The sequence below is a fragment of the Rhamphochromis sp. 'chilingali' genome, assembly GCF_963969265.1.
Source record: "Rhamphochromis sp. 'chilingali' genome assembly, chromosome: 17".
Lineage (NCBI taxonomy): Eukaryota > Metazoa > Chordata > Actinopteri > Cichliformes > Cichlidae > Rhamphochromis > Rhamphochromis sp. 'chilingali'.
In genome coordinates, this window is record NC_137944.1 from 10,162,773 (window position 1) to 10,182,393 (window position 19,621).

The 19,621-nt window shown below is 41.7% G+C and overlaps 1 protein-coding gene across 3 annotated transcripts in view; it reads right to left on the minus strand.

Moving 5' to 3' along the window:
• LOC308384655 (receptor-type tyrosine-protein phosphatase U-like) overlaps window positions 1-19,621 on the minus strand; it is a 259,383-nt gene that overhangs the window by 175,229 nt on the left and 64,533 nt on the right. For all 3 annotated transcript variants that reach the window (XM_080863197.1, XM_080863196.1, XM_080863195.1), the window contains exon 2: window positions 6,173-6,301. In XM_080863197.1, coding sequence (XP_080719323.1) covers window positions 6,173-6,301 — 129 coding nt within the window. The remainder of the gene's footprint in view (window positions 1-6,172; window positions 6,302-19,621) is intronic.

The following is a 19,621-nucleotide window of genomic DNA, read 5'->3' on the forward strand; positions in this document are numbered from 1 at the left end:
ACCCGACATAACTGAAAACCAGCAGCAGTTCTTGTTTAGTCAGCAGTCTGAAGATGTTTGTTGCTAAAGACTCCTAGTGTTTTTGTTTGGAAACACCTGCCTGCTACTGAAAACAGGGCGAATAAGACCTACAACACTGAACCAAACTGTACATTTACCAAAACAGTAAGCTTAATAAGCTGAAATTATTTCACCTAAATCAAGTGAAGAAGAAGAAGAGTGGGCGATAATTTTCTGTGTGAGCGCAACCTTGCTCACATTACAAACAGTCATTTGTCCTATTGTTTAATAAAAATATTCATTACTGCAGCTTTAAAAAGCTATATACCTTTCCTGCATTCAATCTAAATGACAAAAACCTTGTGAAAATCAGTTTGAATTTAGAGCCACAGTCAGAAATGCTCATTTAATGTTCTGCAGCATATCTAAGAACCTCTATTCTTCACACCAAGGGGCATTTTGGGTATTTCATTCAAAAGTGAATAGCTTTCAATAAAGGTGTGAAAGAAGCGAGAATACAAGAATTCATTGGGTCCCTATTCCTCACAGCACATTTGAATGGCATACAGTAAAATCAAATGCCTTCCTAACTGACTTGCAAAACTAGGTAGTGCACTGTGTGTATAAGGCAGTCAAAACACACTATTTGCCATACAGCTCACAGAAGGTGATGAAGGTCACTGATCCCCGAGTTATCATTTGCAGCAGCCTATCTGAATATCGTTTGCAGCGGCATGGCCAAGCACAAATTCTGCTTTTCTGCTTAACAGCATCAAAGGTTTGCGGCTTATGATTTAAATCAACTGCTGCTACTGGTTTACTTGTTGTTTCTGCTGCATTTCAATCAAACTCTGACCATGGATAACCATGTTAATCTAATTATTTTTTCCTTTTGCCCTTGTTGGACTGCCATGCTTGACAGTTGGTATAAGGTGTTTGTGAGGTGTTGAGGTTCGTATGAGGTGTTGTTGCTAAATGTGGTGCTGCGCATTAGGACTATTTCTCCACTTATGTCCAATCAGTCCAAAGGAAATGTTTCCAAAAGTGTTGTGGTTTGTTCATCCTGTCATGCTGTTCTTTTTAGAGGAAATAACTTTGTCCTGGCAAACCTTCCAAATAAGCAGTATTTGTTCAGTTCTCTTGTAATTGCATTGGATGTTTATTCTGAAATGTAGCTCTTGGGCTTTTTGCAATTTCTCCTATGTTTGACTCTCATTGCACAGTCTGACCTTAGGATGACTTTGACATGAAGTCCACTTATAGGAAGACTGTGACATTTTGTTAACACACCTGAATGTTCTAGACCAGAAAACTACCAGAAAGAAGCTCTGGTTTTATCGGGTGGTTGCACTTGCAGATGATCAGTTAATCGAGTGGACAAGATTAGAAGCACCTGGCTGCTACTTACCATCACATTTCCTCATGAAGCACTGAGGGCATATTAAGTTTTTCAGAGGACTTAAGCCATAAGATGTCATATAAGGTTTCTAAAATACTGCAGTACTGTACTATATCAGAAATCTTTCTGATATAGTACAGAAAGATTGTAGAGTACGCTTGGGGAGTGTGATTGTGTGTACAGCGTCTCTTTATGTCTGTCTCCACGTTGGTTGAGTGTGGAGTGAGTGCATATGAGAGTATGAGGGTGGGAATGGATGTTTGTGTCTGTGTGTGCCTGTCTGTGTCTATATGTCAGGTTGGGTATCAGACGCCACCTCTCTGGGGACACCTCAGGCCCTCCAAGGTTTGGAGGCCTATCTCCACCCACCACCACTTCCCCTGCCGGTGGCGGACTCCCTCAGGTGTCGGTGTGTTGGTGGTTCTTTGTGTCTGGGGGTGGGCGTCCGGGTACACACCGGCTCACTCCTTGGCGGCCGCTTGTCGGGGCCTGGGGCCTGGGGCTCGCTCGGGCCCCTTTGGAGGTGGGGTGCCCCCGGCCTCTCGGCCTGGGGCTCGGTCACTCAGGCACAGCTGGGGGCCGGCGGAGCTCACGGGCGCATCACTGCAACTCCCCCTGGCTTCTGCTCCGCGGCTGCTGGGCGAGCCCTCATCTGGGACTCTCCTCAGCTCTTACTGGAACAGTGGCGCGGCTGCCCCTCCGTTGGTCTTCCATGGTCTCTTGTGTTCTGGGGGCCTCTGGATGTCTGGAGTTTTGATCTCCTCCATACCCGCTTCACACCCTGGAGGACGGGGCTGTGGCCCCCCCACACTCCCTAGCAGATCATTACATGGAGAAACCTTTGGAATGCAAGCATGCTGATCCACACAGGTATGCACACATGGGTATTCACAGACGCGGACTAAAGCTTTCTTGGCTGCTGCCTCAAAGCACACTGCGCGCTGTCTATCTTGCGTGCTGCACAATATCGTTTATTATTTAGTAAATATTGATATCTATGACTAGCTAGTTTATTGTGATGGTGCTTTGTTTTCTCTATTATTATGTTGCTCTTTGTTGTTTGCTGTCTCCTCTGTTTGTTTTTTTTGTTTGTTCGTTTTTTTTTCTCCATACAGGTGACCCAGGAGTTCTTTTTTTTTTTCTCTCTCTTCCCCCCCCTTCTCACCGTCTCTTCTCCCCTTTGGTTTTCTTTCTTTCTCTCCCCCTCTTTCTCTCATTCATTCCCCCTGTCCTATCTATTAAAAAAAAAAAAAAAAAAAAAAATGACAAAGGATGAACTGAAGCTCTGCCATCACGTAATGTCGCATACTGCTGTTTCTGATGTCATTTAAGAAAAAAAAAAAAAAAAAAAAAAAAAAAAGAAATCTTTCTGATATAAGCCTCGTACACATCAAATAGCTAAATCTCCTGATGCCAGATATTTGGCAGCTGAAGATTTAGCTATTTGATGTGAGCTTTGCAACCTGTTTTATACCAAACTGACAGCTTGAAAAGTCTGTAAATACAAAATATTTGGCAATATTTGCCACATAACATAACTTTGAAGTAATAAACATTGTAGACAAATACACATTAAAATATATATTTTGTTTATTCAATTCTAGAACTACATTTACTTAAATCTTGTGGTTGTTTTTGGCAAAACATTTGAAAATATCTGTCATAAAACTAGCAGCAACATCAGTGTAGCTCCCTTTTCTTCACACCCTCCCCAGTTGAGAAACCATTGAGTTATCCTGTCAGGATTGCTCTGAAATGGATTAAGATTTGAGTTTTGGACCTGAAGTTCCCCTCCAGAAGACGGAATGCCTCAAACTAATTCGTGGGAAATTTGTTTTCATTAAATATGTCATTATTTTAGTGTGAACATCCACAGAGTATAATGAACCATCTGGAAAATAACACAGCACATAAAAGCAGTGGCAAGCCAGCTTTATAGCTGAATGGTGGGTTATTCTGCATTGTGTGTTTTTGCACAACAACAGTACTGTTTATAACTTGGTATCTGGGCTAGATGGTAAATGCCTCCCAATGTGAGCCTTGTGGGGCTCGCATTGGGTTTTGCAAAATAAATAACTCAAGTATCAAGAACGAGACTGCAAAGCTAAGTAGGTTGATTGATGCTTTTCCATGAGATTGGAGTTTTAAATGTGGGTGCTGTACTTATAGCCATTTCCTTCATAGCATTTCCTTTTTCGTTAGTATATACTATATTCTTCCAACCGTGATTCACTTTACTTTGATGGTTTCACATTTTTTGTGGTTGTGTACAGCACAGACAAACATTTTTCTCAAGGCTTATGGCACAGAGGTGTGCCAAAAATAAGACTAATGAGAGGCCAGAGGAGTGCACGTCCATGCTGAAGCCAGAAATCTTTCAGCGACTAAGCTAATGGTGAATAAGAGACTGGCAGTGGAAGCTGGAAGACCTGCAGGGATCACCTGCAGCTTTTCACCTACTTGGTTCAAATACTCATTAATTACCTCAGCAGCCTTTGGGATATATATAACATAGTGTTGCAAGGAACTGCAGATTATCATTCCTACTGATGAGCAATAATTTTACCTCTTAACATCAGTGCACCTCTGGGGTCGGGTTTAAGGGCAGAGTTTGGGTTTGTCATAGATTTTTCACATATTCAGAACATCCAAATGAAAAAGCTTCTAACAGAAAAAAGATAGAATCTAAGAAGGTTATGAGACTTTACTTTTGATAACATACTATGTAGAATGTGTCTAAAACACATTGTTTAACCATTTTACCCAATCGCATTAGATCTATTATGTGACACCACACTGCATTAGAACCCTTATATACCCTTACCTCCAAAGAACCCGAATTTTTTCTGATTTTTTAAGTGGTCTGGAGGAATAGTTCTCAGGCTGGTCCCTGAATCAGCAGTTTAAGTCATCTGTGTCTTACCACCTGCATCTGCTTTGTAGTTTTTCTTCAAAAAAATGTCAGTTACAAGAATTTAGGATTAACTGAAAATGAGTGAAAAAGCAACCAATGTCCTGAGGATTTTTTCATAACTATAACACTGAGCTATTAGTAATTTAACCCTTGTATGGTGTTCGGGTCTGTGAGACCCGTGTTCAGTTTTTTTCAAAAGAAAAATTAAACAATTAATTATTTTTTCACGTGTAAATGTGTTGTGTCTTTCCACTCACTCCACTTGATTATAACTGATTTATTTATAACATTTTATATAAAAGAAAAACGAGAAGCACATTAATTCATAAATGTGATCTAACAAAGGTAAAGGGAAAAAATTAACCATGTTTGCTGTTCATATGTCTTGTAATTGGGATGAAGGAAACATCTGTTGAGTAATTTAACATAAAATTGTTTGATAGTGTTAATTTGGAAAGCCAAAACTCTAGCGGGTCCACCAGACCCATGAACACTGGCTGAGTAACAAAAATACGAACACCACACAAGGGTTAAGTGTAAAAGAAAAAGCCACCTCGCTCAACGAAACCTTGTGATCAGCAGGTCTTCTGCACCAACAAGTTGCCGTAAGGTAGGGTTTAACTGGGAAGCAAAACTGAAGCAAAAAAGAAAAAAATGTTTAAAGCATTATTAAGCTGCATGGCTCGCTGTGGCTGTAAGGCAGTAAGTAAAGCCAGCAATGGACTGTCAGCACTTCCAGGCTTTGGAGACAGCTGCCATTAAAATGACAGAAAGGAACCTCCAGCGGGTTAGGCTTGTTAATTTTAAGAATACTTCTGTTGGTTTATGAAGCCGTTTAGGACCTAAATACACTTCTGAAGTGCATTAAGAAACATCTCCAGTGGTCTGGGACAGATCTGCCTACTGTGTCCTATCTCACTCAGCTGTTATAAACTGGGTTGAAATGTAAACTTGTGTTCTTATCTGTTATATTATTGTTAGTCCGTTAATTATAGTCAGCTACACTTTTCTCTTTCTTGTTTCTTATACACAATTTTCAGCTTTTCAGCCTTTTCTGTCTCTGCTGAACTACTTTGAATTGCTTATTGCTTTAGAGAGGATCTAAAGACAAATACACTTCCCTTAAGTAGTAAAAAGCCACGCCAATGATGTCTAAATGAATTCTACCAACCTCAAACCTGGTATACAAAAACATCCTGCTGCTTTCCTCTGCCCATTGCTCACTTACAAATTGGTATGCTGTATATTTGCAGCAGAAATAATACAATTCTTTTTTAGAAGAGCTCAAAGTACTCGGTGTAGAGCAGATGTTCTTTTCCAGCTGCTGCTTTTCACACATGAGAGCTACCCAGTGTGAGCACACTCTATAACTGGTCTGGACTGAGCTGCTCCACTGCGGCAGGTGTGCAATAAAATTGTGATCAACGACACAGAGACACTAACACAACTACACTCCTGCCTGTCAATGGAGTTTTTGGGGTCAGTCTAAAGCTGGATTTATGCCACTGTACTGCGGTAAATGTTGTATTCACAGTTTTACAATTCTGTTAAAACACACAACATGTGTCAATAAGAAGACTGCAACAGGTTTGGCTTGCTGCAACAATCTGCCTGTACACACCAGCGGTTGTAAGACCTGAATTTTTGCATTGTCCAAAGGTCCACGAAACGTTTCTCTGTCATGTTGGGAGAGGTACTGCATAAAAGGGTGTTTCTTTTGTTTTTAGTTTGTTTGTTGGAACTGTGTGAGGGAAGACGAGTATGTTCATGTTTTTAAATCACCGCCTGAATGTGTGAACAGACTTGTGGAAATTGTGTTGCTGTCAATGACTTTAACTCTGACACCTGCAGAAGCCTACCTCGCAAAAGATCTGGAGTTGGGTGTGGCCAGTTGTAGGTCCTGATCAGCTGCCAGTCAAAGTCATCTTCTTGGCCCTGTCGATATTCGCACAGCCCAGGGTCCGAGTCCTCATCAAAGGTGCAGCCAGCTACAGCAAGGGGCAGAAAAAAAGCAAACTGTTTCACAGGAAGTAAAAAGTATGAAACTCGTAGCTATCAGCAATGTGCCTTTGCAACTTGCTACCAGAAGAAAACTGGTGAAGGAATGCATTACAGTCTCCATTGTTAGTTATATCACCACAGGCCCATTGTAAATGTCTAAATGCATCAGCTCCTGTAGAAGCTCTGCAGCAGTAAACTAAATTGCAGCTAATGCTTGGCACCAGGCGGTCAGCATGAAATGCCTATCTCATCTTTTCCCTCAAAATCTATCACCATTTGGTGCAATTAGCCCTGTGGTGTGAAAATAACACAGTAGCCACAGGTCACCCAAAGCCACAAATAATGGGCAACAGTGCCACAGCAGCGAAAGGGATTCTTCAGCTGATGGAGGACAACAAGCCCAGCTCTCAGCCTGTGAAGGTGACCTAACCCTAGCTGCCATCTAATGGTCACATTTACCATTGTGCCATTATCACACAAACCACAGGCTTTTAGAGGCACAAGCCGGGCTGTTAAACGAGGGGTCAAAAAAATGACATGTTCTAGTTTAACTGGTCAGAAAACACAGGTGCACATGAGAAAATGTAAAAATGAATACTCTGGACTTGGGAGGACCAATTTGCGATCATACATGCGTGTTAGCCATAAAGAGTCACAACTAACAATTATCTTTTTTATTTCTCTCTAGATTATTCTATCAATTCTTTATTCAGTAAACGGCATCACAATTTCCAAGAGACTCTGTGAGATTGCTTGTGGTACCCAAATAGCAGTCTAAATAGCGAGATAGTTTCAAAATGACAGAAAACTCACAACAGAGAAGCCAGAAAATGTTTGCTGCCAATGTAATGACTTAATTATCAGAATTGTTTCTGTGGGTCGACTCGTGGATGAATCACTTGCAGAAAAGCATTGGTTTCATTTCATTTCATTATGTAGCCATTGGTTGTCTCCAATATGGAAACAATGGTTGAGTAATTGCTCAGATCTTCATCATTAACTGTGGCTCCTTGGGGGTAGAGGAATGATGAAGAAACAAGAATTCTCGAGTGCAGCACAGGTATGAAGATTCACATAAACAAGAAAGCAGAATAAAACAGAGAGCGTTAGGATAAAAAAAAGATTTTAGATGTGCACGCTTCCAGTTTCCTTGTGCTACAAGTAATTGGTACTAGCAATGACCTTTGCTTTTAGCTTCAAAAAAAGAGAAAGCTAATTGGGCTAAATTTGATTTTTCATGACCTACCTTGAGCCGTTTGCTTGTGCCCAGTTGCCCAGGCAATGTCGTTATGTTTTGAAATTTTCAATTCCACGTTATTTATAATGGCATCGTAATCAATAGGGCATATAAATGGAGCAATAACAAAAAACCTAACTTGGAATAATCCACAGCTTTCCTAAGGTAACTTTGTCAACAAGGTCCTTGTTTCTGCAGCCCGAGCAGTCAAATTCAGCACAAATGGAAAAAGCAGGAATGAATCTAACCAGTGCTTCTACAGACTCAAATGAGTCTCCTCAGGTTAAAAACAAAGTGTGATCTGTGCAGCTCCACCTGCCCAGAGAGTAGTAGCATGGGACCTGCTGCCAGAGGGTAGCTTAGAAATAATGGTGTGGGATGCAGGAGAGATACTCATTTATAAGACATACGGTGCAGCACCAGCCTGTCACCAATCCTCTGAAATAGCCATTTCTCAGTCTGGCCCTGGCTTAAAGACAGGCCTAACGCTGTTCTGTCTAACTACAAACACCCTGAGCTCACTGCGGTCCCAGGACCCTCTTCACTAACAGATCGTATTAAGGCTTGGCAGCCATGCTGCTGGTGTTAAAGAGCTACTCTGACTCTGTGCCAGCTTCAGCTTAATAGCATCCCGTTTGGCTTGCTCCCTCAATACTGCTTTTGTCTTGTGCGTAGAAGCTCCATCTGTTTTCTGTAGTAATGTATATGTTTTGAAGTCAGAGGAAGTATTGGATGTTGCATTAAACTAGCAAGGCAGCTAATTTTGGACCGCTGTTTTCTCTGTTCCTGCTGACAAACAAATATCACCACCACACCACCAGTGAACTTCCCCACTGCCCCGGCCTTCTTCCCCTCTGCCTGCAGCCAAGCAAGTGTTTCCGGGTGTGTAAGCATATCAGAGCCTTAATTGCCTCCTGAGTACGGGCTGCTTGTTGTGCTGCGTCGTGCCCGGTTATCTGAGGATGAGAGGGCTGGGCAGTGGAGCGGGGTCTGCAGTTGAGGCCTGCTTTTCATTGAAAGCCCTCCAGCTCCAGGAAGAAACGTCACCATCAGACACGTTTCACTGACTCCCCTCATTAAGGCTCATCCTTCCAAGTCTCCTTTACTTTTTAGCACACGCGTTTCCCTCAATGCCCAAATGAGCTTCTCTGGCAGCAGGAGGGAGAGCCCATGTAATTAGAAAAGCCACATGCGTTCTGTTGAATTCATAGTGATGTGTCTGTGTGTGGACCGCACACGTCAGACACACGCATTAGCTGGGTGCGTTGGCTGTTTTGATGTTTACTTAAAAAATGAATAAAATTATAATGAATCTGTCAATGTCCCACAGGCTGAAGCTGTAACATCAATGGGAATTATTTGTGTTCATCACAGCAATGGTGAATATGGCCAAAGTGAGTGCATGATTGCTGCTTTTTACAAATAATAATTTGAATATGAGAGAAAAAAAAACAGCCTTTAGAATGCTAATTGCTTATCAGAGGTGAGCGCAGCTCTTTTAGGCACAGTCCCAGAGCAACGTAGGACCTTGCAGAGCACCAATAACACCCAGAGATGTGGGCCCTGAGGTAACTTTGTGAAGAATTGCCACATCTGACAAGCTCCTCAAGGGGAGAACAATAAAAAGGAAAAATGAATAAAATATGCAAGAATAAGGCAGTTGCCTTTTTAAAAGGTAGGAGAGGTAAACACGACCTGAGCTTGTTCAAAGATACAAAACAGAGAATATGTTATCTGTCTGGGTTTCCCTTAGAAAAGGTATTCAGGGACACCCAACGTAACTATGGACTGTTATAACCCTATTAAAGCAGACATTTAAATTATCAAGTCATCCATTATCCAAAGCTGGAGGTTCATTTTGAAGTCGCTCCTTTGCTCCAGGCTTAAATAGATTGCAGTGTTTCATCAGATCCCACGTTGGCAAGCCATGAAATGTGTTTTCTTACTAGTTTTGTATGAGACTGATGCTCAGAGAAATCCTCCTAGTGTTGTATGGTGTGATTTTGCCTGAATTCCAATAAAAGTAATCCTTCTTATGTGTTTTTAAATGTGTTAATAAATATCATGTTCAGGCTTCTTTCTGTTTAGGTGGCGATTTAGAAAAACAGTCGTGCGTTGTAGTTTTTACCAAATGTTGGCAATGGTACACTTTGTCTAGGGACTGTTTTCAGTAGTGGATTAATACTCTGCTGTTTTTGTAGCTTTATGTGACAAAAGAATACACAAGAAATCCATATGTTTTTTTTTTTTCATCTTACCATGAGGTTTGCTTACAATAGCAGGAGTATAAAGTATCACCTGTTTCAAAATTTGAAAACCTATTTAATGTAATGATTTTCAAACATTGTCATTATTTTACATTGGTTGAATGCAATAACCTACAGTAAGCCATTATGTGTGTGTAAAGCAAACTAATATGCACAGAATGTCAGTAAAATAAAATATGTAATTCACCTGTGGTTTCATATGATTTAGCATTGCTTCAGAAGCAGGACATAGTAATCACAATGCCATCACGTTGAATATTCACAACAAGCAGCCAGGGAAGGTTCACCTTGTGCTGCCCAAAAACGTTCTGACCTGTGGACACCTGTCTAGCACCAGTTTAATTGGCAGCAGATCCTTTGCGTTGCGAGTGGGGCCTCCGCGGATTTGACTTGTTACAGTGTATCCTGTTAACCTGGCCTCCAAACTCCCCTGATCTAAAGGGCTTGTGCTCTTAACCTGGCAACAGAAGTGAGATAAGTTGTACCTGAGGCGTTTTGTTGAGATGATTGTCTTGAGGGAGGAGGCTGCTCAGCAACAATGAATACCATGTCCCAAATGTTAGTAGAAAAACATTGCATTGTAACAAGATGATTAGTATTCAGTTCACTGGGTTTTAATACTAGAAAAAATGTAAAAAAAAAAAATAAAGATTTTATTCATCAAACAGTGAATTTTGGGGTGTGTATTTATTTATGCTAGAACCACCAAACAGGTGGTAAAATAAAATAAAATAAAATCTCTTATTATCTGCTTAGTTTTTTCTTTGTTTTTGTCATTTATTGTAGCTTCATTTCCTGATATGTTTTCCATGATTTTATTCTCATTTTTGACTGTGTTTGCTATCAGAATTTGTAATTATAGTTATTCTTTAAAGTTTATTACCTGAGCTTCAATTTTCTTGTCCTTGTGTGTCTGTTTTGCCTTTCTGTGTTAGATGCTCCCATGTTTAGTTTCCTGATTTATTTTGCTAGTCTCTTGTCTCGTGTGTGATCTGTGTAAATGTGATTCCCTTGGCTAGTCAGTGAAAAGGGGCCAGATGTGATGAATTTTCAATATTCTACTTTTAAATGATTTATTAAAGTGTGTTTCATATTTTTTTTTGTCAATTGTGAAGTCATTTTTTAAAAGTATGTGATGACGTCTTCAATCTGAGTTAAGCTCTATTTTTACACCTTTTTTACTGACACGTTATCGAAAATTCATATTTTACTTTTACATCTGTTCTTCTTTGTTTTCAACCTATATTCAATTAAATACACTACAAGGAAAATATATCTCTCATTTTGAATTTGATGCCTGCAACACGTTCCAAAAAATAAAGCTGGGACAAGGCAGCACAAGACTGAGAAAGTTGAGGAATGTTCAAAAAACACCTGTTTTCAACATTCCACTGGTGAAAATTTTGATTGGAAATAGTTTGCCATGATTGGGTATAAAAGAATCATCCCCAAATGGCCCAGTCGTTCACAAGCAAGGATGGGGCCCGAGCTCATCTGAGATGGACTGACTGAAAAGTGTGCTGTGGTCTCACGAGTCCATATTTCAAATTGTTTTTGGAAATCATGGACCTTGTGTCTTCCAGACAAAAGAGGAAAAGGACCAGATTGTTTGCAGATTGATTGCAGATTGTTATTACAGCAAAGTTTAAAAGCCAGCATCTGTGATGGTATGGGGTGTGTTAGTGCCCATGGCATTGGTAACTTGCACATCTGTGAAGGCACATACATGCTGAACGGTACATACAGGTTTTGGAGCAACATATGCTGCCATCCAAGCGACGTCTTTTTCAGGGACAGCCCTGCTTGTCCCCTCAGCAGTACAATGCAAAGCCATATTCTGCATGTGTTACAACAAAGTGGCTTCATAGTAAAAGATTGTGGGTACTAAAATGGCCTGCCAGTAGTGCAGACCTATCTCCCATTGAAAATGTGTGGCGCAATATAGAATAGAATAGAATAGAATAGAATTCAACTTTATTGTCATTGCACATGCACAGGTACAGGGCAACGAAATGCAGTTTGCATCCATCCAGAAGTGCTTTAATGATATAGATATATTACAATATATATTAGCAATAATATAGACATGTGAGTATATTACAGAAATGGGTCTATTATGGTATGTTATAATGTACACGGTATGAAGTATGTTGTGAATATTCTATAACTATAAGTATGTACAGGCTGTAGTGAGTACAAGCTATGTACAGGCTATGAACAGGATATAAATATGAAAAACTATACAGAATATGAAATAAATAACTTTACAGAATCTGAGATATACAGCTATACAGAAATGGGAACTATGCAAGTTGTAAACAGTTGTAGGATTAAAGATTATCGAATGTACAGAATGATTATTTACACAGAGCTATACAGTAGTGCAGTTAAGATAAATGAGGGTGTAGATAGTTTCTACAGAGGCTATATAAAGTGCTAGTGGTTGTGAGTGGTGGTTCAGTCCATGTTATTATTGTGTGTTCGAGGGTACAGTTGTCCATTGTGTGTGTGTGTGTGTGTGTGTGTGTGTGTGTGTGTGTGTGTGTGTGTGTGTGTGTGTGTAGGTGGTTGCGGGTGTGTGTATGTCCAGTCCATGTGTTAACGTGGGTCAGATGTCAGGAGGCAGAGTTCAGGAGTCTGACAGCTGTGGGGAAGAAGCTGTTCCGGTACCTGGTGGTCTTAGTCCGGAGGCTCCTGTGGCGCCTCCCAGAGGGCAGGAGGGTGATGGGTGACTGGGGTCTTTGATGATTTTCCCAGCCCTTTTCAGACACCGCTTCCTGTAGATGTCTTTTATGGCAGGAAGTGGTGCTCCGGCGATGCGCTGGGCAGTTTTCACGACCCTCTGCAACGCCTTCCGGTCCGAGGCAGAGCAGTTCCCATACCAGACTGTTATACAGTTGGTCAGGATGCTCTCGATGGTGCAGCGATAGAAGTTCACCAGGATGTCTGAGGACAGGTGGTTCTTCCTCAGAGTCCTCAAGAAGAAGAGGCGCTGGTGAGCCTTCTTGACCAGCTTGGAGCAGTTGGTCGTCCAGGTGAGATCCTCGGAGATGTGGACTCCCAGGAACTTGAAGCTGCTCACACGCTCCACAGCCGTCCCCTTAATGTGGATGGGTGGATGTGGGTCAGCATTCCTCCTGTAGTCCACGATGAGCTCCTTGGTCTTCTCGGTGTTAAGCAGCAGGTTGTTTGTGTCGCACCACTCAGCCAGACAATCCACCTCCTCCCTGTAGGCGGCCTCATCGTTGTCACTGATGAGGCCAATCACCGTGGTGTCATCTGCAAACTTAATGATGGTGTTGGAATCATCAGCAGGTCTGCAGTCGTGGGTGAAGAGGGAGTAGAGGAAAGGGCTCATCACACAGCCTTGTGGTACACCGGTGTTCATCGTGATTGTAGATGAGCAGTGGTTATCCAGCCGGACATGTTGGGGGCGGTTGGTCAGGAAGTCCAGTAACCATTTGCAGATGAGGGAACTGATGCCCATGTCTGTCAGTTTCCTGATGAGTTGTGAGGGGTGGATTGTATTGAACGCTGAACAGCATTCTGGCGTAGGTGTTGTTGTTGTCCAGGTGTGAGAGGACAGAGTGCATTGCGATGGAGACTGCATCCTCTGTGCTCCTGTTCTGGCGGTATGCGAATTGGTGGGGGTCCAGGGTGGGGGGGAGACAGGATTTGAAGTGTGCTAGGACCAGCTGCTCTAAGCACTTAGTGATGATGGGGGTGAGTGCTACTGGGCGGTAATCATTGAGGCAAGATGGGTTGGAGTTTTTGGGTATCGGGACGATGGAGGTGGATTTGAAGCAGGCCGGTACCGCAGCGTGGGACAAGGACAGATTGAATATGTCTGTGAGCACTCCTGCAAGCTCCCCAGAACACGCTCTGAGAACACGCCCGGGGATGCCATCAGGGCCTGCAGCCTTGTGGACATTGATCCTGCTCAGCACCGCTCCTACATCGGTGGGGGAGAGAGTCAGAGGTTGGTGGTCTGGCGTCATGTCTGCTTTGGTTGTGGTTGTGGGGTTCCCTCGCTCAAAACGAGCATAAAAGTTGTTGAGCTCATTGAGGAAGGAGACATCAGAGGTGCAAAATATGACAATGGAGGCCCCGGACTGTTGAGCAACTGAAGTTGTAGATCAAGCAAGAATGGGAAAGAATTCCACCTACACAGCTTCAACAATTAGTGTCCTGAGTTTCCAAACACTTATTGAGTGTTGTTAAAAGGAAAGGAGATATAGCACAGTGGTAAATATGCCCCCGTCCCAGCTTTTTTGGAACATGCTACAGGCATCAAATTCAAAATGAGTGAAAGTTTGCAAAACAACAATAACATTTATCAGTTTGAACATTAGATATCTTGTCTTTGTAGTGTATTTAATTGAATATAGATTGAAACTGATTTTTATTTATGTTTTACATGCCGTCCTAAATTTATTGGAATTGAGGTTGTACAATCAAGGTAATAAGCTGCATTAACTGTATGGATGTTGGGACTATGACCAGTAAAGGCAGAGAGCTGGCTTATTTGATGGTGAGGAAGAAACTTGTAACTTGAAGGAAGAATATGTAAATTGTGTTGTGGAGGTGAGGAGTGTCAACATCATAACTTTGAAGGTGGAAATTGAAGGGGGGATGTCCAAAGTTTTCAGTCATACCACAGGTTGGCAGTCAGAAGAAAGAGTGAGTTCTGGAGTAAGCTGAAGTAGGGGAACCTCTGGGTGTCCCCAGGGGGAATGTGATTGGTGATTCGAGCAGACTTTAATTGGCATGTAGGTGAAGGGAACACAGGTGACAAGAAGGCATGGTTTTAAGGAGGTTTTAAGGAGAGAAATACATACGGACAGATGGTAGTGAAATTTGCAAAAAACAGTTGATATAATGAACACATACTTTAAGAAGAGAGAAGAACATATAGTGACATATAATAGTGGCGAAACCTTAACTCGTCTTAGATAGGAGACTGCAAAGTGATGTCAGTGCAGAATGAAGATAGCCAGCATCTTGGAGGCAAAGAAGTGACAAAGGGAAAGGCTTATGGTAAACGAAAGAAGGAAATTCACACTTTTTTCTATCCTGAAAATAGACTTCTAGACACTGGGTGCTGTGTTTTTTGGTATTATCATCATGTTGATTAAACAGCTGACAAAGATGGTTGTATGTCTGTCATACTGCATACTTTAAGGTTTTTTGTCACTTTTGCACTGGACACTAATGGAAAAATAGGTCTTGTTTTGATTTGCTAGGTAGAGAGCTGGACAAGATGTGTAGCAAGTTTGGGTGGAAAGGCAGTCACCTCAGATGACAAATCTGTGGAGGTATAGAGACGTGCAGGAGAGCGAGCAGTGAAGTTTCTGACCAGACTGTTTAACACAGTCTTGGAGAGGAATGGAGTAGAAGTGTATTGGCACCAGTTTTAAAGAGAAAGGGCGATGTGCAGAGCTGTAGCAACTGCACGGGGATAAAGCTGATGAGCCATAACATGAAGATATGCGAAAGGGTTGTTGAAGCTAGGCTGAGAAAAGAGATGACGATCAGTGAGCAGCAGTGTGGCTTCATGCCAAGGGAGTACTACAGATTGATTTGAGAGGGTTGGGGAAGTATAGAGAAGGTCAGAAGAAGGTTCACTGTGTCTTTGTGGCTCTAGAGAAGGTACGTGAATGGGTGCCATGACTTTCTCGTGCCGTATGTGAGGCTGGGGCAGGACATGTATTCAGTTCAATTCAATTTTATTTATACGGCGCCAAATCACAACAACATGGCTCAAGATTTGGGAGTTCGCCTTGTAATCGGAAGGTTGCCGGTTCGAGCCCCGGCTTGGACAGTCTCGGTCGTTGTGTCCTTGGGCAAGACACTTCACCCATTGCCTACTGGTGGTAGTCAGAGGGCCCGGTGATGCCAGTGTCGGCAGCCTCGCCTCTGTCAGTGCGCCCCAGGGTGGCTGTGGCTACAACGTAGCTTGCCATCACCAGTGTGTGAATGGGTGGATGACTGGATGTGTAAAGCGCTTTGGGGTCCTTAGGGACTAGTAAAGCGCTATACAAATACAGGCCATTTACCATTTACCATACAGAGAAAAACACAATAATCATATGACTCCCTATGAGCAAGAACTTTGGCGACAGTGGGAAGGAAAAACTCCCTTTTAACAGGAAGAAACCTCCGGCAGAACCAGGCTCAGGGAGGGGCGGGGCCATCTGCCGTGACCGGTTGGGGTGAGAGAAGGAAGACAGGACAAAAGAAATGCTGTGGAAGAGAGCCAGAGATTAATAACAAGTATGATTCAATGCAGAGAGGTCTATTAACACATAGTGAGTGAGAAAGGTGACTGAAGAAGAAACACTCAATGCATCATGGGAATCCCCCAGCAGCAAGACACAGGTTGGAATGAGGACAGTGAGACAGTGGGGAGTTGTATGGTAGGAGTGACAGATATTTTTTCCTTTACATGAAATAACATGAAATAATCTAAATGATTTGAAAACTGATGCACCCATAAAACTTGATCTAAAATTTTGGTTTGTCAAATCTAGCTCTTAATTAGAAAACATTGGGGTAAAATTATCAGCATGACTGATAACTGAATGACTTTGTCATTCTGGCCATTGTTGCAGATAAGGGGGTCAAAATCACACCCTCTTTTCCTGTTTTATTTGCATCTTTTCTTTCAGTACTTGAAGGTTCTGCCAGCATCTCTATGGAGGTGAATGAGAAACTTTTTAATCAGAGCAATAAGGTAGCAAATAGGACACTCTTTTGGGGCAATGGCTACCCTAAAAGACGAATAATGTGTTTTGGATTTACTATGCTTTTAGCATCCACAGAAAGTGTTAACTGAATTAGCAGGCATGTGTAGGGTTAATGTCAGGAAGTAACAGGAGGCGCATAACTCTGAGTTGAGCTCTGAGTTGCAGTGAGACAGCTAGGAGAGGCAGTGTAGCGAGATTAATGGAGGAAGGTGCAAATCAGAGTGGCTGTGAAGGACCCCGGGTATGACTGTCCAACTTAGCACACTTCTACAGTGAACACACGACCCTGACTAATAGCCCACACAGCAGGCCCATCATAAATACGTTGTGATGGAGCGGGAGGAAAACACAAGCCTCTTACACAGTATTTATCCTGGAGAGGGAGAAATAAATTAGAGGGGCGAGACAGAAAACGTGAGCTGGGTGAAGAGCCCTCAAACTGAAAGAGGAGAGGGAAAGAGCAAAGCCAAAGAGGGGTGAGGATAATGAGAACAAATCAGATGTGGTGCACAGCATGTAGAACAAGAGGATTCATGGAAAACAAGACGTTTCTTCATCTCAGATGCCGTACGGTATAAAACGCCAAGAGGTAATCAAAAAAATCTGAAATGTGGAAGGTTTTCGATTGATCACACTGTTCCAAGCTGTGCAGTTCTCAGACTTAAATCATCTATATACAGATTTAACAAGGACATTCATTTGCAATTACTCTTACATGGATAACAGTGATTACACAGCACAGGGCAGAGTGGCGACTTTTTCTCACCAACATAAATCCCAGCTAGTATGGATGGCTGCCAAACTGTGAGATTGCCCTTCACTGCTCGTTTGAAGAACATGAACTTTAAATAGAACTGAAACCCCCATTAAAACAACACTGTTGCCTCCGTCTTTCCAGATTAACTGAATTGCTGCTCTTTTTTCAGTTTCAAGGAACTGAAACTGAAAAAAAGGATCCGCTATTGTTGTCATCTGGACTAGTTCAGCCTGACCAAAACAATCATTCTGATCATTCAAAACTATCAGATCAAGCTATGCCACTGCTCTGCCACTTCCATTTAAGCATTTGTAGGCAATGTATCAGACCTGACAAGTTTAGTGGGGGGACAGGGGCAATACAGCTCATCAATACTCATCCAGCAGGAGACTCTTACAAGCACTGCAACTGCATTCTCACAGGCCTCAACGAGGAAGATTGGAGGCAGTGCAAGAGAGGGCCAAAGAAAACGAAAGCACACAGTATGACAGACACACAATCATCTTTGTCAGCTGTTTGATCAACATAGGTTTCTGACAACAATGCCAAAGAACATGGCACCCAATATGTGTAAATCTGTTATACCTTTTCATAGAACTTTGTTTCTGTGTCGTCTTATTAAATGTTAAATATCATGAATTGTTCACTTGGAGCTGCTTTTTTTTCTCAGCTTTTCTGTAACGTGATGTCTTTTTACACACTAGCAATGCCAGATTTTTATTAATGCTACCTGCATGCTGTAACGTCCATTCTTGTGCATGAGCCAAAGAAAACTAAACATTTGATAATAAAGCTGGTAATTAGAAACACTGCATGATACCTTTAACTAGAATATTTCACATATACACATGGTATTCTCCAATAAACTGGTGTTACTATAGTAAAGGGGAAATGAAGTGTGTGAGAGACACAATCCAGAAAGAAAGCATTGTTTTAGAATCGAACTGTGTTGGCTGTTTTACACAGTCAGCCCATGACATTCAATATTACCTGGGAAAAGAACAACCTTTGTGCCAGTTTTAAAACACTAAAAAGCTAGGGGGAATAAAACACATTAACAATAAAGATATTTTTTGTGCTATTTCTTCTTTTTTCCTCTTTGTTTTGTTGCCTTTGAGTGTTTTTGTACCTCTGTGTCAGCCCTTTCCATCCTACTTTTTGTAAATATGATTTATCAGACAATGCTTGGAAGGGATATAATTACATTTGGCACAATTGTCCTCTTGCGCTCAAGGATGGTCAAAGATTAAGGTCACTGCGACCTGTTTTTGGCCAGAATTTGAGAGTGAATAATTTAATTATGACAAATGGCTCAGAGAACAAAATGGTTTCATTTTATGTCCAGAACGGTAATGATCAAATCTGTATTTGTAAATTCAACAGTTTCTGGGATTTTTGTACACTCAGTACACTTTACCAGGAAGATTTACCAGCTTAAATAAATAAAAATCTAGCAAGGGCAGCATATAAATTCACTTTAACCAAGGTTTTTTATACTTAAATGACGACAATAGTTTCAGTGCATAACAGCCTGAGCACACACCCACCCACATGCACATTCAACCTTTTTGAAAACAGAATTAAATTAACAAGTGATCCCACTTAAAAAAAATTCTTATGTCTCAATCCAGGGGTCGTGAATACGCAGCTCTTTGGCGTATCTCTTGTGACTTCCTTTGAGTTCGACAAATAAATTATAAGAATATCAATACGGACGGGATTTTTTAGAAATGATTTTTTCCTGCAGTTGTAAAAATGTGTAACCTAAATGGTCAACTAAATTGTGTATTATAGCCGTAAACATGGGCTAAATAGCTGTCCAGCTATGGGTTTCAAATCCAAGAAAAAAAAAGATGGCAGTGGAAAACAATGCTGCTAGCTGGAGTGATGGTGAGAAATTTCCAGAACAAGCACACTGCATTTGCCTGTGATGAGTCAATGGACCTGAATGATACTGAACAGACAGCACTGCTGTGCAAAGATGTGAACTATGATGTGCAGCGGATGTATGGGGAGAGGACATTTGTGAGGCTGTTTAAAAGCCAAAGGAATAAACACCAGCCACATGGTGTCAATAGCTGCAGATGGGGCAGCCACTATAAAGGAACACAGAAGGGTTTATTGCTTTATTGCAGAAGTCACTGGCTCAAAAACTGCTCACGTTTCATTGTGTCTTACACCAAGAAGCCCTGTGTGTGCAAACATCCCGTCCAGAGTGTGGAGGTGATGAGCCTCATCATCCAGATTGTGAATAAAATAATGGTTTACACCACCATCAGTTGTGCCCATTGCTAGATGGC